Consider the following 18833-nt stretch of genomic DNA (forward strand, 5'->3'; position numbering starts at 1 on the left):
TCAACAACATGCATATTCAACGGACAATGTTACTTTGATAATGGGATACGCACAAAGATGTCACTTTTTAATCACACAATATCATTTTTAATCTGATCTAAATCTATAATAATTTTTTATTAATCAAAATTATTAACTTCTGCGTAAAAGAAAACAACTAGTTCAAAGAAAGTTTGTAAAGTCCTAATTTACTTCTAGAGATCCTGAGACAAATATAACATTATACTATCAACTTAAACTAGAGAGATCATCTTAGAAGTGGGGATCATAGAGAAAAAATATCATGTGTGCAATACAAAGAGAATCAAGAATCTGAGAAAAAAAAAATAATTTGATCAGTTCAAATTGTCGTAGACTCTGCTATGTATTTAGTTGCAACTTCTAATTGAAGAAAAAATATGTAAAAGAAAGTGAAAATGTCAGTGTGAAGTTAGAAATATGTACAAATAAGATTCGTAATATTAGTGTGAACTAATATTTTTATTTATTGTAATTATGTGTGTAGGAGCATATTAGAGTCATATAATTTCCCATGTAAAGTGATTTAAAGTTTTGATTGCATGCAGAATTGAGTGCAGTTGTATTTGTGGATGAAATGGGGCATTGATGCAGTTGTTGTGGGTATATGATGGGTAGGGCAGTAGAGAAAGGAGAAAGTGTCCGTGTCTGTGAGAGTGTGTAGGGCAGTGTCCCTTGGAGGGAAGGGAAAGTAGCTAAGTGATTCTGAAGTGTCAGAGTCTACTTGGCAAACACATGGTGACGTTAATGCCCAACAACACATGCACATTGGACAGTGGTAGTACTATATATTACTGCTTCACCCATCTTTCTAACACCTTATTCTAACCATCCACCAATTCATCATATCAACTTTACTACCTTTCACTCTATATTATTAAAACCTTTTTTTATTTTACATGCTTTTAGTATCATTAGAATATTTCTATACTGCTATTATATTTCTATATAATAGTTTAAATTTGATTGACTAGAGTAATTGATTATTTTCAGTTTAATTTGTAATAAAGTTAAATTATTCTAAAATAGTTTATATTTATTTATTATTTTTTATTAATAAAAAATTAGATTTTATTAAATTAATATATTATTTAAAGCAAATGTGATAATATTAATTACACTTCATCAATTATTTTATTTTTTTTCTTATGATGATTGTTTAAAATTATTAGTTATTATATTAATTAAATTAAATATTATTTTATAAATTAAAAAATTATTAATATTTAAAGTAATTTTTATTATTAGTAAAAATTTATAAAATAATTTTTAAATTAGTATTTAAAATTAACTATCAATTTTAACTACTAACTATCTTATATTGTAAAATAATCATTAATTTATAATTAAAAATAAGTTTAAAATCTAAAATAATTAACGTTACATATCAATTTGGAAAATACTATATAAATTTATATTAACAATAAACTAATTTAAATATTAATAATTTTTTAATTTATAAAATATATAATTGAGTAAATATAATGATTAAATATTTTTTTCTCTAAATTTGTTATTATTTAATAATTTTTTAAAATTATTTTTTTTTTATAAAAGTTTTCATGTTAGACATTATGCAACTTGAGGTCTCAGCAAGTTTTTTTTATTAAATTATTTTCTTAATTTCAGCATCTCATTTGATCACTTTTAATTAATTAAAAAAATTATTAAGAATTTTTATGATTTCATTATATTTTTTTAGACGAAAGAATAAAAGAGATGAGTGTATAATTTCTTTCATTATTTATTAGAAATATTTTAAAATTCTATTTATATTTGTATTTATTGCATTATGGATTGTGTTTTATAAAACTTAGTAATGTATTTTTTATTACTTTCCTAATATGCCTTTTTTATTGATTGAAATTTGTGTAATTCTAATTAACTATTTTGGGATTGACTGAAAATAAAATTAATGAGTATATATTTATAGCATGTTTGCATATCACGATTAATTATGAGTCTTTCACATGAATTTATGGGAGAAGATAACTTTCCAAAATTTATTTAAACCCATATGTGTTCGATTTTATGTTAAAATTTTCAAAACATATCGAAATACTAATTAACTTGATTTTTAAGTATATTTTAACATTTGATTTTTCTATGAAAAAAAATGTTTTTGTCCAAAAAAATTATTCTAATTTATAGTAATTTTAAGTCGTTTGTACATTCAATCACAGATTTTACTATTAATTTCATTTTATAACAAAAGTATCCTCAAAATCAATTTTAATCAATATTATAAATTTTAATGTTCAATTTAAAACTTAAATCTATAGAAGTTAAAATAAAAATTATTATAAAAAAATTTGTTATTCACATACCAATTATTATATATAATTAATTATTACATATAGATTAAGATTGGTATGTAAAGTAAATATTACATAAATTTTTATATATTGATTTGATTCTATATATAAAGTGAATACGAAATTTTACATACGAATTTTCGATTTTTCATATATAAAGTGAGCAATACAGATAACTTTTGTCACCCATCATTTTATTTTCTCATTTTCCTCTTTATTATCCATATTTTATACCATTTAAATTGTAAGTCACTTTCTAATTGTAAGTCACTTTCTGTGTTGTGCTTCCCTAAATCACCTTAATATGATAAAAACTAATAAAACAAAAATAAAAAAAGTAGCGTAAAGTGGAAAACCCTAGTAAGTTCCTTATATAAAAAGCTTACCTTCTAGAATGATTTTTTTACCTAAAACCATAGGTCATAGTTGATTTTTGAGTGAATAAAAGATATGAAGTTAGGGATAGTTATTTGAAGTTTTTTGAAATATTGAATTAGATGAAAGAGTGATTATACTCTTTTGGTTCCAAAAAGCATAAAGATGGTGGTGGTGGTGGTGGACTTAAGAAAATAAAAAAGAAAAAGGGAAAAAAGAAGAAAGAATAAAAAGGTAATTGAATAGGAAAGGAGAAAAGGGATAGAATGAGGAGGATATGTGAAGATTTGAATGATTCCATCCCAAATTGAGAAGAGAAGTACAACTAAAATTATACTTTCTCTTTCTTTTCTGTCACAGACAAGTCACAACACAACATTTTTTAGTATTGGGAAAAGATCCAAGATAAAGTTACGAAGACACTGAAAAGGATGCCTCTACCTTCATCTTTCAATTTTAAACACACACAAATGCATATTTTATTCAAACAAATCCCATATATAAAGAAAAACAAATATATATTTAAATTATCTCTTAAGCTATATGTAAATAAATATATATCATGTATTTTTATTTAAAAACTTTGGAAGAATATATATCTGCTAAATTTCTGCAGATTCGACACGTCTATCCACCGATATCTCTTGCTATGAATGGTAGATTCCACCATCAATGTCCAAACACAAGGTAAAGTGCAGATATTAAGTAATTTTGTTGCCATTTTATTCACTTATATTTCATTATTCCTTTTTAATCCAAACACAATAAAAGATTCATCACTTTCTTTTTCATAAATTAAGCACTTACTTTCTTCTAAAATTGGCATAACTATCGATACTTCTACCATTCATTATGCTTGCCATCCCTTTTCAAATTTTCCTATCATATTTATTCCAAGTAACCAAAATTTTGCTCTCTCCTTTAATGTGCTTTCTCATGCTGCTGTATTTAAACATCACGTCTCATATATACTTTTCAGTCCCCATTAGCCAAAAAAAAAACACTGTAACTTATTAAATTGTTGTTATTATACACTAGTTTATAACTTTTAACTGATATAACAGGAACCAATGAATTGAGTATTGGATTGTAAATTTGTGAATACATTAAGAATGTTATTGAAAGGAATTGTTGTAGTAATTGTAAGTAAATGGGAATGGAAGAAAAGGGTGTGGTGGAAAGAATAGAGAGAAAAAAAATGGAGGAGAGTGGGGACAAAGAATTATAGAAAGAAAGAAAAAAAGGGTGGATGAAGGTGAAAGAGTAAGAAGAAAAAGAAGAGAGAGAGAATTGAGGAAGCATCCTATTCCCATAATGGAGCAGAGGAGTGGTACAAGAAACAATGATGCCAAAACTTTATCCTTTGCCCATGCCATCATGCTTTTTTCTCTCTCACTTTCCTTTTTACTCTCTTGCATTCATTCACTTTATCAGGATTTTAGCTCTGTTTCCACTTTTAAGACTTTTGCTGCCTCTTCAACCCAAAATAATCAACTCCTCTTCCCCACTTCACACCCATCACTACTTTTTATTCAAACAATTTTACCATTTATCAATAATCAGGTAAGGGAAAAAGAACATGTATATCAACAAAAGAATTCTACATTCTATTTTTTTTTTCTCTAAGTTTGTGTTTAATTCTACAATGAAAGAAAACCTATGTAAGGAAGTGTGCTAAGAGAGATTGACATGCACACTAGCATCCATGCTAGAGTCACAAATAGGGCAATTCCGTACAGTGGACCCACACATCGTGCAGAGGCAAAGATGCCTGCATGGTAACAACAGCACCACCGACTCCCTCGCTCCGCAGCTCCTACACAGCCTCGCGCCACCGCCCGACGCCGCCGTGTCCTCGCAGCCCTCCACGGCGTCGTTGCTCCCACAGCTTGACTGCGCGTCGTCCGCCACGGCCGCGCGTTCCTCTCCGGCGTGCGCCAAAACTTGCTCCAGATTGGTTCGTAGGTAGTTGGCAGTGGTTTCGTTGGTTTGTGCAAGGTCCCTCCAAATTTGATTCTCCACGGACAAATTTTTCACTCTCTCTTGAAGTGCCCAATTCAACTTTCCCATTCTCTGAATCTCTTCGTCCTTTTCCTTCAGCTTCTTCGCCATTGCTTCTTGAATTGCGCTCGCTAAAATCCTCGATTGCCTCATTTTTTGTCCCTCCAATTCCATCCTCACCTTTTCCGTCTGCTCAATTCCACACCACACATTAATAACGATCCAATCAAACTTTAACAAAAAAAAAATGTGAAGAAAAAATGATTGGTAACACCTTCAAAAACTCTATACTGTTGAATTCTTAACAAGCGAGCAAGACTATTATTTATGAACAAGTTTGAAAAAAATTTGAAATTTTTTGGCTCTTCTGTTCGGTTACTAGCTTATATGAATGGAACGGGATTGAAATGAATGCTGCCATTTTTTTTTTCAGACACTCACACAGTCGGTGTAATACTGTAACTGTTGAACGAAGATTGATCAGTGGAAAAACATGAGTCGTCAAATTTTCGGTTATGCGTTATTGAATGTGTGGAAAAGTTGATGCAGGAAATCAGGGTTCATAAATGAATGGTGACTTGTTTTGAAATTAAAAAAAAAAAAAGAGTGAAAAAACATTGAGGGGGTGGAGAATTAATTACATGTTGTGCAAGGACTCGGTCAATTTCAGATTGTTGATGCTGAAACTGGTAGAGAATCTCTTGGCTGAGAAGAGAAGGCTGTGGAGAGATTTTGTTCTTGTGGTGAGGTGGGAGAGAGGTTAATTCAGAGGTGAAATCTCTTGAACGTTTTCTCTGGAGGGGGAGATTGTAGGTGAGACCACTGTCTGCTTTGTTTGGATCACAGAAGGAGGATTGGTACAGGGACAAGAGAGATTCAGGCATTGCTGCAGGTGGAAGAGGTAAAGGTGAATCCATCTGGGTATTGTAGATGTAATCAAAGTTCAATTGATGATGATGTTGTTGCTGATTGGATTTGATGATTTCCCTGCAGAGACAGCAAGAACATATATAAGAAACCATGAAAGCTTTGAGGTTGGAGAGAAGATAGAAGAAATAAAAAATGATTTTGCAGGTACCTGTTGGTGAGTAACTGAGAAGGCAAGAGATTCATGTAAGTAGCATCAACTGCCATGGTGGTTGTTTAAGGTTGTTGTTTGTGTGAGAGTTTGGCAGTGTGGTGGAGGATGAAGGAGAGAATAAGAAGGATGTGAAGGAGAGCATGCAATAGATGTGGCTAAGTATTAGGGAGAGTGAATGAATGAATGAATGATTCAGGTTTATTTAGCCTTGGTTTTTGTGGGCGTTTTCATCAGATACAAAGTCAAACGCATCTTTTCTAGACACATAAAAGAAAACCAAAAGAAATCAAAATCTGTGCATAATTGTTTAAGGAAGATTAGAAAATAAAAATGTTAAACATGGCTTGTCAGATTTTGGTCTGTCGGATTCACTTTAACGTTTTTTCTACATTCACTCGTTTTAGACATTTCTTTCTAACTTTTTTTTTCCTTTTACCAAGAATCACCATAAATACTCACATCATTCATGCAATAAATAATAATAAAATAATCCCAGCGTTATTATATAATAAATATTAAGTAATGGTTTTTCACATATTTCTAACATAAAAAAAACCACAATTTATACAGTTCCCATCCTTGCACTTTCCTTATGTCACTCTCTCCAATAATACTCATTTTATAAACGCAATTTCCTCATCCAAATCTCTAGGCTATTCTATTTTCTCATAAAATTGCCAAATAAATGTTAAATATGTAAATGTAAATACGATCTTATCTTATAAAAAAAATAGTTATCATATAAATTATTTTAACACTAAGAATAGAATATTACTTTATTTTATAAGTTGTATTTGTTATTTTTAATATTTTTCTCTTCCGTTAATAATTTATTTTTAATATTATAGTTTAAAAAGATACTAATTTACTTAGATATTCTTAATAATTGTATATCTAAATACCAAATAATAAAATTCTTAAATATCTTTTAATTTTTTTTTCAAACTACTATTAATAATTATTAATATGTATAATATAAAACATTGTTTTTTTTTCTTTTACTACCTCTATTTAATTCAAAATTAATATAAAAGTTAGTCTTTTCATTGTATAATAAATATATATACTTTGTTATTAATTCAATTATACAAAATAATAAATATAATTAATTGTGTGATATAAAATAAAAATTCAATGTAATCATGTTCTTTGAATAATATTATTTTAACAAGAAAATACTAACTATTTAGCATAAGATACTATTTATAATATATGAAAAATAAAAGTAGTGTTATTATGTTTATAGAAATTAATATACACATTAGCTTATTGAGTTACATACTCACTAAATGACATAAAATATTCCCTGTTATGTAAATTGTTTTAATTAAGGTTTTATAATTTTACATTAAATTCACTATAATTTAATAGTAATTTATTGATTGATATCACTACCATAATATTTTCTACTTTTAGTACTAAGATCATCATTATATTAATTTATCAGTATGCAATCATTATATAGATAATAATAATAATAGTTTTCGTATTGCTTTAAAAAATATTCATAATTTTTATTACTATTTAATAATATATATTAATGTCATTAGTTTTATATAGAAATCCGTGTAGACTTATTTATATTTATATGTATAAGGATAATTATGTCGGTATTTGTAATGATGTTGTAAAAAATATTATGTGTAAGCATTAATATACTTTCACAAGTATATATTAATATATTTGAATAAATAAAATTTCCTCCATGATATTCTTTGTATTAGTACATTAGCATAAATATAATTAAGACAAACTTATGCATGAATATTTAGTATGCTTGTTGGTAAGTATGGCTATAATTGTATTATTTGTATAATTATATATTATTATACTTTTATATATATATATATATATGTGTGTACTGTAATTATTTTCTTTGACAAATAGTTGTCTAGAAACTAGACACCTTAAATTTTGGAAAATTAAAAACTGACAAAAAAAATTTAAGGTGGCAAAGAATTGGAGAAGATAGAGATGAAACCGAACTTCAAAGTAATATTATCCTGAAACACCAAATAAAATTTCAAAAAAAAACTATATACTACTATTTTTTAAATATATAAATGAGTAGTACATTATTTGAGTTAAATTCATTTAAAATTACATTTTTAGACCATTTTTTTAATAACTTTGAGAAAAACCGTTTAAACAACATTATCTTTTGGTCTAAGTTTTATGTTTGGTAAGGAAGAAAGAAAGAAGAAGCATGTAGAAGATAAAAAGAAAAGGTAAAAATTAACAAAAAAATTGATTGAAAAGAAATGAAGAAAAAGATATACTGAAAATTAATTTCCTTAAATATTTAAAATTATTATATATAATATAATTAATTATGTTATAGAATATAATTGATAATATTTTTTATGCTATTCTAGACAATTTAAGTGTGAATCAATTAATGCTTTTCACATTTTTTTCTGCATGGGATGTTTCTTTGTGTTTCCTTTTTCCATTCTTTCTCTCTTACCAAACCCATTTAGAAAAATGATGTTTTCTCACTTACAAATTAATTTTGATCGAAAAAATTTAATCAATTAAATATCATTTAAACATGTTTATTCTTATTATTGAATATTTAAAATAAGTGAGTTAAAGAAATAATTTAATGAAAGGGATATAATTGAATGAAGTAATATAAATGAAATAAAAGTGTTTAATAAAAAAGTGAATGGATAATGATGAGATGACAGATGGGTCAAAGCGTGAATGATAGGATGTGGGGAAGGTGCAGGACATGTGGGTGGGGACGCAGGTACGGTCAACAATCAATACTGACTGCTCAACGCTCCCAATGAAACAGTTTCTGACTTTTCTCTGTTTTCTTTCATCTAAGCTCAGTCAATAGTCAATGTTTCATCTTCAATAGACAACTTTTTTTTTTCACTTATTTCTTTGAAATTCTGTGCAAATATTTCTACATTAAACCATTATTGTTTCAAGTAACTTTTTTCTTACCTACTTTCAAATGCTACTTCAAGTTGTCTAAATCCCTATTAATATTAATAAATATTATTATGTAATTAAACAACATATAAAATTGTAAATTATTTTTGTTACAATAACATTAAATGGAATAGTATATTACAATAAGAGTCATACTTTTATGTGAGTTTTTGTATTGGAGAGGTTCTAAAATCAAAGTGTGATTATAAGTTATGCTGTCTTTGAAATAGGAAAAAAATGAAAAAAAAATCCTTAATTTTATTCTATTTAAAAAATAAACAATCAAATAAGTTAATAAGTACTATCATCGAAGCACCAAAGCTTTTTTTCATTACAAATATTTTATGCTTTATATTTGAATTTCGGTGAAATATTAAAAATCAAAAGCAGAAATTAAGATTAGTTTGTGGAGAAAAATACTAATTAAAATTAAATTAAATAATAAAATTTTGTATTCATATCTTGCAAATTGAGAAAAAAAGGAAATTTCTTGTAGTTAATAATATCACACCGAGGTATGGTTACATTTCACCCATGAATTTTGAAATGGGACTAATTTAATTATTATTTTTAATTAACCTACTTGATTGATTAATTTTTTTATTTATTTAAATCTTAATTTATTAGGTAAAAGACTTTTATTCCTAATCATATCCTTAATGATTTAAATTGGTACAAGAAAGAATATACTATAAAAAGAAACATCACATGATTTAGTCTTTTATGATTTACTCAAACAAAAATAAATAAAGAGATTTAATCTTTTTCTATGATTTTTTTATAAGAAAAAGAATATATAAATATGGTTTTTTTTGTTATAACTAGATCAAGATTTAATTTTTTTTATTTAACCTATTATACTAATGAAAATATTCTTTAAAAATAAATCATAAATTAATCAACTTATTACAACTCATCAACATATTTATTTTCTTTACTAACAATATAAGTAACTCTAAACCTGATTTTCTTTTACATTTATTACTTTTTAATATTTTTCATGAACATGATTTATATAATACTTTAAAGTTGGTAATTTGCAATCAAAGATTATTTTGACATTGTTAAACTCCCTTATTATTAGTAATGAATTGAAACTTTGTTTGCTATATTGTTTATCTTCCTGCCATTTTTTTTTTAATGTGTGAATATTAAAAGATTTTGTTATTTATTTACAAAAAAAAATTATCTTCTCTGAATTATTTTTATTATTTTACAGTGATCATAAAAAACAAAATACTTTTTAATTAACCAATTCTCACCACCCTAAAAAAAGCAAGTAAATTACTTATTTTAATTTAGAATTCAACCATTGTAATTCTAAATAACATGAGAAAGAAACTATTATTTTTTTCTTTCCTGATATTAGGGTTGGAGATTACATATCAACAAAAGATAAAAACATTTCATAGTATATAAGTAAGTACAAATCTCATCTTATAATTTAATTTTGTAAAGTTGAGTTAGACTTAAAATTCACCCCTTAATAGAATATCAGAGTTTATGGGAGAGTTTGTTGTGTTTATAAAATCATCCACCATCATGTAGCACAAGGATCTGGTATTGGATTACAATTTTTCAATTAATATATAGATACTTTTCATCTTTGGCTTTACCTAAAAATGTGCTAGACATAAGATAACCACTCTACTATGGAGAGAATCACTTAGATGTTATAAAAAGAAAGCATAGAATAAGTTCACTTTATAAAGTTATATTTTTTTAATCAAAAGGACATAGTCTTACACATGTTTATTCTCTACCCCCACTTATTTCTGAGTCATATGTTATTAGGTTAGGTCAGTTACCTCTAAAAACAGCCAATTAAGGAGGAAGTTTAACTTCATCACTCTTGAGTTTTCATATTTAAAGTAACTTAACCTAAAACGTACGTTGGAGATAGGCTAACCATAGGGACCACTACGAAAATGACACAAATATTGGTACAATGCAAACAAAACCAACAAATTCATATTTGAACATATACATGCTTAAAGGTTGAAAATCATAGAATTTTAACCAACTTGTATTAGATAAGTTTGATCTAGAGTTTTCATTTCAACATGGTGGTTGAATTTCTACTTCTATGTCTGGAATAAAAAAGACAACAAAATACAACAACAATTTCTTGTCCTATGTATTTATTTAAAAAATAAATAAATATTTATTTTCCATTTTAGAATTCTTAAAGAAAATGAAAACAATAGTATATAAAATGTTAAACTAAATTTAATTTAATTAATATGACTAGACACTTTGAAAATAATATTTTAGAGTCGTTAAAAGTTGAATCCTTCGGAATTTAGAAATTTTTTGGATTAATATGAAGCTGGTATTATCAAACAACGTGCATTTATCTGAATATCATGGTTAAATAATCAATGTTTGAATTGTAAATTAAGATTTAAAAGCAAAATGTTGAAAGTATTGGTCTAAACATGAAAGGGAAATTTCTAAAATATGCAAAAACTACGTGATTGCACATGTCTTTGCACAATCTCTTTTTTCAGCCAAGATGTGATTTGTCTAACATAATTGTCAAAAGCAAGTCACCTTCATTTGCTCAATTGGTCAAAGAGAAAAATATATCATAATGGCAAAGTTTTAGGCGACAAATTCTGACGAACTTACTTATCACCATCAAAGCAACTTCATGGTACCTCTTTGTGTTTCATACCATTTCATTTTTCATCATTACAATATTGCGTTACATTTTATAAATATAGTATAAAGGAATTTCCATTTTATTAAAATGAAACTTAATTCTAATTTGTTTTTTTTAACATTAAAAGAAATAGTTTATTACAAAGTGGATTTTAAACATAACTCAATCTCATTAAATCGATTCATGAGTGTGAGGTTTGCACCCACTTATATACAATAAAATACTCTAATCTCTAGTTAATGTGAGATTTTCAACATAGTCTGATTTCATTTATCATTTTTAATAATTTTCAGTTTTTTTTTCATCGACCAAATTTATTCAACCTCCACGTCCAATGTCGTTTTTTTTTTTTAAAATCACTAGTTAACAATGTTTTCATTGTTACATATTCATCTTCTGTATTTTATCATTTTTTTCCATTTTATTATTGGTTTTATTGTTAAATGCTTTTCTGAATTAGGAACCAAAAATATTGTGCTTGGAATTTAAGATGAGGTATTAAAATTTGAAAGGGTAAAATCTATAAAATAACTGAAGCTAAAAATATGAAATCAAAAGCCATTTTTATTATTATTAAACTTTAAATGTAATTGTTGTATATAGCTAGGTTAGGTTTAGATTTTGAAGGAAGGATATTTCATCGAAAGGATAACCTATTAGTTGTCATTTTCATGGAAACAAACAAGAAGCACCTCTCTCATCCTATCTATGAATGGATTGACATCATCATACTTTCAAGTTTCAACTAACATGGAACCTACATATCATGTTCTTCCTGCAATAAATATATATATGTTGACGAGTGTGTGGGTTGAATAAAAAGGAACACTCACCCACCTTGTCCGAACTCATCTAACATTTGCAATTCTTAAATTCCCCACAAGCACGCACAATGAATGAAAAGGTGTGTGGAGGATAAAAAAATAAAATAAACAACAAAAAGAAGAAGAAGAAGAGAGAACATAAATGTAACAGATGGATTCCCATGTCCTCTTTTATTGCTTTCTTCCATCATCAAAATAATTTATCATAGATCTTTTCAAAACTACTTACATAAACCTCTTACCACCTTGGAACTAAACAAATACTATGTGGTATAGTAGTACTATACCCTATGTACACTATGCACAATGAACGAATCTTGATGGTTGTTTATAGAAAAAGAAAGTTTGAAAAGTTCATGCACTTCAGAAAAGAGCACACGAGTAGATAAACTATGTGTGTTATAATAGTATAGATAAATGAGCCTTGTGAGAGCAGCAGTGTTTTTTTATTTTGTTATCTTAGGTGGATGCTGCATAACGTTGCTGAAGTGATTGCTCCAAGGCATGCCAGCATCGTGTTCTCGTGGAAATCCAAAGTAGAAATATTAAATTACAATAGAAAAATTGAATGGTCGTTTCTGGGATATTGAAATTTGAAATAAGTGTGTATATATGGGCGTGAGATGCTTTAATTTTGGTAGCTGAAGCAATCTTGTCCTTTGTTAATGACAGCTCCAAGACCTAATTGCAGGGACAAAGTTTGGTTGCAGTTGCTTCTTATATGTGGGCTTGGAAACATAAATGTAGATGTGACATCAAATGTCAAGTGTGTCCAAACTCATGTAATATTTTATATGTTTTTATTTTCTGTGTGAATTTCATCATTAGAAAAGAGCAGTTGCAACTTTTCCCCTGAAGTTTCCAGCAACACTAATTTCTAGAAACAATGTGAAGTTTGCTTTGATTTTCTGATGCCATTTGGTGTGTTGTTACTTTTTTTCCTGTTTCTTCAAATTGAGGTTGCATTTACATGCCAACCAACTTTGAAGATGGTGTGCAGAGTTTTCAAAGTTGTGAACTGCTTGTGAGAAAAGATGTATCATTGTGATGTGTTGAAAAGATGATGAGGTAGGTCAGGTGAATGGATTTTTCATGTGTTTGAATATAGGGTGGACTTAGTCTTTCTACTCACTTCTTTCACTCTCTTTAGTTAGTCTTTTTTTCCCTTCTTATCTAATCAAAGATTCAACTAAAGAGAGAAACTATTTTGAGATCATTTTAATTATTTCAATTCTTTTGTACATAAAAATTGTTCATAGTTAAAGGATTTGGGATCAGATAATAATTTTTCTTTTACACTATTTGTTTTTCTCTTCAAGTTTTACAAATTGATTTTAATAAAATGAAATATTGTAATATAAAATTTAGTGTAATTGAGATGTACAAAAACAAACCCACATGTGCATTTAAAAAATAAAATGACAGAAAACATTTACTACAGTAATTAATTAGCACCCTGCACTTGCAGGGTATCTACATTGGATCTCGTGATCTAGCATGAACTGAACAAAATTGAAAAGAGGGTAACTTGGACCACTTTATTTCTTGCAAGATTGAAGTAGATTTGAAGTGGGCATAGCTAAATCATAAACTAAACAAAACTAATTGATAAAGTGTGTATGCTTTTGTTGCAGAAAAGTAAAAGAAGAGCATAGGGTCCCCCAAAACCCTTTAGATTTAGGACTTTTGATTAATTAATTGAATGATTATGTACCTAATAGAAAAAGAAAACGACAAGATCTTATTATTTTAATTGTAATACCTGATCAAGATGAAGTGATTAACTGACATGACCCCACTGTGTCTTATTTAATACTGATGCTACCTTAACCAACATGGTTCTTACTTTAATCAAAAGTTAAGGCTATTTATCATTGCAAATCTTTGCTGTTTTATGTCCCTATTGCTTTCAATTCCCATGAACCAACTTGTCTAAGTGAACTTCATCACAATTAATTATATTATTGTGTTGTTTTCACATAAAATAACAAAACAAGTTAAGATGAATAATAAAATCAAGAAACGCATCTTAAAAAAAGACACACTAAATTTAATGATTTGTTAGGTATTATATTATTCTGCCTCTGAAAGAAGATCAGATCCCATTAATTAATTCTTCTCATACCATGCTTGCCCTTTTCTTTCCATAGTTGTTAATAAAGGAACATGTGATCTAATAATTGTTCATATAAAACACACCACTGTACTTGTGTTACCAATCTTTAAGATGTAGTAAAGAACACTTTTCAATTTTAGGTATTAATATAATTCTCACCTTGTTACTTCCACTAACTATATAGCTACTGCAAAATACATTAATATGTAATTTTATTTTATATTTTTCTTAAAAAAAATTTAAAATTGGACAAATCGTACTATTATGTATGATTTTAATTTTTATATTTATCGTACTTCATTATATATTTCAGTTATATTGAATTTCACTAAAATCTTACTATAGGAACACTTATTTTAGAAGGAAGGGAAAATGTACAGAAAAAAAAAATGTTGTGGGTTTTATTGTTGTGGACAGTCCTTGAGTTATTAACAGTGAAGGACAAAGCTAAACTCCAAAAAAGAAAAGCAAAAGAACAAAATCCCTAGTTTCTTGATATATATATATATATATATATATATATATATATATATATATATATATATATATATATTCACTTCTTTCAACATGTTCATGAATTGCTTTAATGTGTCCACAACCCCCATGTGATCATGAGTCCTTCTGATGCCACCCAGCAACCATGGTGTGGGGTGCCCCAATTCATTTCAATTGCAATACACAGTTTCAGACTTAAGATTGAAAATTGTAGTTTTCCATTCATCAATTATTTCAAATCCTGGTCTTGTGATCCATGATTGTGGTCCTTGTTCTAAAGAATGATTTAATTTTTGTTAGGATTAGTGTAGAGTTGTAATGATGAAAAGCATGATGAAATCCTGTTTTTCCCAGAAACTTCTTGCAGATACGAGACCTTAACTCAATGCCAACAAATCAATTCCAAGAATGATTAGACATTTGACAATCATCATATGTGGACACATTCTTTTCACTGTTTCATAATCAATCAGTATTGGTCCTTGACGCGTAAACTTAAAACCTCCAAACATGTTTCTTATGAAAACTTCACTTAATATAATATTCATTTGGTTAAAGTGCCATGATTTTGTTTTAACTGCACTGTGTTTCAAAGTGCTTTAAAGAACACAGAACTTTTTTTGGTCTTCATGTATGATTTCTCTAATTTGAAAGGACTTTAACAGATCTACTAAACATGACAGACACACAGAGACTAATTTCAGCATGTAAAAATAAATTTTGATGAGTTGGAAAATCTACAAACATTTTCAGAAACACTCCTGCATAGTTAAACCAGTCAATGTAAAAGCAGTGCAAAATAAGGCATAATTCTGTACTTTGTGAACATGAAATGTCTTATAGAATGATACATGGTGAAAAAGATAATCATATGCACTTAGCATGAGCCTTGGACCACATGTACTGACTCAAAATAAGTTCAAATAGTTTCATTTATATGTTTGTAATAGTTGAAAAAATGTCACTGTATGTATTTTAATGAACAACGTTTAACTATCAAATTGCTTTGTAATTGTTAAACAACATTTTTCACTAGTGAGAATGTCTCTTAAGAAATTACTGATAGTGAAACTTTGGCATATTATTGATACATTTGAATGAACATTTTGTGAAAGTTTATAATGATGAAAAATTTGACAGCAAGAATAGTGGTAAGTTTATCTGATATATGTGAATCTGATATAACATGTAGGTTCTGGACAGCAATAAATATGGCAATGTCCATTGACAGAAGAGCAGATTGAAAAGAAGCATTATTAGGTTTGGCAAGACAGAGAATATGGGAAAAAGTTAGCAAAAAAGATGAGAAGCAAAGTGAGGGAGATTGGTGTGCATCACTTTCTTCCAATTTCTCTTTTGGAGGCTGCTGGATCACCACGATAGCCACCAATTTGTGAGTATTATAAACAAACAAAACTTTTATATTATATTATATTATAATTCCTAGCTAGTGTTGTCACGAGTCACGTACTTTAATGAAACTTATGAATGTAAATATATAAAAAAATGAAACATTGGAGCCCTTAAGGGATAGCGTGTGGACCAGTCTTAGCATCAACTTCTTGTGGTGACATAGATGGATGATGGTTTTTTTGTTTCCTCTCACACTTTTAAATCAATTTAAGAGTACTTCTTTGGCTTTACTCACCATCTTCATGATGTGATTCAATTCAATATTTTTATTACTTCTTTGCCTTTTCTTTTTTTCTTTTCCTTTCAAGCACAAGTGGAAACCCATGAAAAATGCACCACCATGATTTTCTGTAACAACTGACGCAATTTGAACTGTTGTAGGTCTCTTTCATAGACCAAGCACAAGCCATTGAAAGCAAAAAAGAAAAACAAATATGATCCATTTGGTGCCATTTTCTTGAGTAATTCATTGTATAATCAGCTATTGTCAGCATTAATGTTTAGGGCAATGACCCAAATGGCACGCAAGCATGCTTTACAAGTTCATCACACAACAATATACAAAGAAATAAAATACAAGAACAAACCTTAAAAAAAATCACATTTTTTTATCAAAATGAAATTTCAATTTCAACTAAAAAGACAAGAAAAAATATTTAAGTGATGGCCTTCAATTTTCTGGAAAGTTGACCTGAAGGTAACCTACATCATCACATGCTAATGCATGCCTTCCATAAATGTTATATAGTTTAAGATTAAGTGATTTCTATTATTGTGATATTTTCTTTTGAAATCAAAAATAGTTTTATATTTTTAGTATCACACAAATTAACAAAGATGAAATCATTATTGATAAAAAGATATTTAAAAATTCATTTTATTTTTATCATAAAGACTCCCAAACAATGCTATAAAATCAAGCATTATCCAAGAATGATGGTTACGTAAAGCATTTGTTTGAGTAGTGAGTATGTGTGAGTAAGGAAGATGAAAAAAGCATCTTTTGATTTGGAAAAAAGGGTAACCTTTTTTGTTGTGATGCCAAACAACATGGTCTCATAGTATCATCTGTTTGTACTGAAGAAGAAGAAGAAGATAAATAATTATCCAGTTTCCTTAATTGCTTTTATTTGAAGTCTCTTAAGATAATGATGGGTGGCATAGTTATTAAAAGAAAAAGACAGTTATTGATGATGAGAAATGAGGTTGAAATGAAAGCAGAGAATTTGATGAGAGGAAAAGGACAGAGTAATTTGATATTTGCAATCTGTTGAATTGGTCCCACAAGCACACCCCAGATACTTACTTTTCACCCATAATTAACCACTATTTTAGTTTTGGCTTGTTTGTGTGTGTAAGCTCCAAAATCAACCATGTGTGCAATGAAAGAAACAGAGCCTAATGGTGTTGTCTTTTCAGAAAAACAATGAAAAGATGAAAACGGTTTTGGGGAAGGACATTTATGATATGCTGTGCAAACTTGCAATCATATCATTTTCAATAACTTCACCCATTTATTTAAAGCTGATTTAGACCATTTCATGTGCTTCACCCTTCTCACAACTTGTGTTTTTTATAATTTTATTTATTGTGGTTCTCATCCACATCAGGGTCAGACTAATTTAGAAGCAAGGAATCAAGAAAGCCATTGTTAGGTGAAACGTTGAATGGGGAAGGTACTCACAATTAATAAACTCAATATCCTCATCTAATGTGCCTCCTCTTATATAAAATTCCACCTAAATCTTTCTTTTTTTAATTCTTATTTGTAGTTACATGTTTATTATTATATCTCTAAGATTGTATGTATAATTTACTCCATTATTTCCTTCTCAAATGTCAACTGTTTTCAGTTTTATGATGAACACAATATCTTGACTTTCTCAAAACTATTTATTTGAGGTTTTCATTCAAGTACATAAATAATAGTATACAAAAGAAAGGTATTTGATAACCATGAATGTTTCAAATGAAAGTTAAGCATATTTTTGAAAATTTGGTGTGATCTTGCAAGAACGTGTTAAAAGTGAAGCCTTGTAAGTCACAATGTCAAATTCACAACGGTTTTGTTTTCTTGTTCTAATAAAAAAGAGTTGTCGTAGTTGTTGAATGAAGATTTGTGCTTGAATGAAGTGATGATGTTAGCATCATTTGATTACATAAATTTGGGAGATATCAGAAATAAATTTTTGACTAACGTATATAGTTTGACTTCTAGGGGTGAATTATTTATTAACAGAAAATCATCTTCAACATACATGCATGCATGTTTTCTGATCAATTTTCAACAATGGAGATTTCTAATAGAATCTGGTATTTGGTGGCTTTTGTGTTAACATGTTTGTAAGAAATTCTAACAAAGAAAAGTTGGAAAGGTTTGGGCCATGTTGACTAAGATAAATGAATTGGGCCATTTAACATAAGAACCCACGTGTAACTTCTGTTGAATTGTAATTTGTAAGGAAAGATAAGTTTTCAACACGTAATGCATGAGTTTGAAAATTTGGCTATTGACCCCTGAAGCAACATGTAACAATAATATGCTCGTAAAGTGTATTTTACTCTACCAATTTGCTTCTGGAACCTA

The 18833-nt window shown here is 28.1% G+C and overlaps 1 protein-coding gene across 1 annotated transcript; it reads right to left on the reverse strand.

Annotated features, from left to right (window-relative positions):
* Positions 1-4272: 4272 nt before the first annotated feature.
* On the reverse strand, positions 4273-6099 carry LOC137832066 (E3 ubiquitin-protein ligase BOI). The gene is made up of 3 exons (XM_068640048.2): positions 5788-6099; positions 5351-5696; positions 4273-4898 (listed from the first exon to the last, which is right to left on the reverse strand). The coding sequence occupies exons 1-3, from the start codon at positions 5841-5843 to the stop codon at positions 4383-4385; spliced, it is 918 nt and encodes a 305-aa protein (XP_068496149.1). The 5' UTR covers positions 5844-6099; the 3' UTR covers positions 4273-4382.
* Between the last annotated feature and the right edge of the window lie 12734 nt (positions 6100-18833).

Source organism: Phaseolus vulgaris, chromosome 6, assembly GCF_051622355.1.
Source record: "Phaseolus vulgaris cultivar YP4 chromosome 6, ASM5162235v1, whole genome shotgun sequence".
Lineage (NCBI taxonomy): Eukaryota > Viridiplantae > Streptophyta > Magnoliopsida > Fabales > Fabaceae > Phaseolus > Phaseolus vulgaris.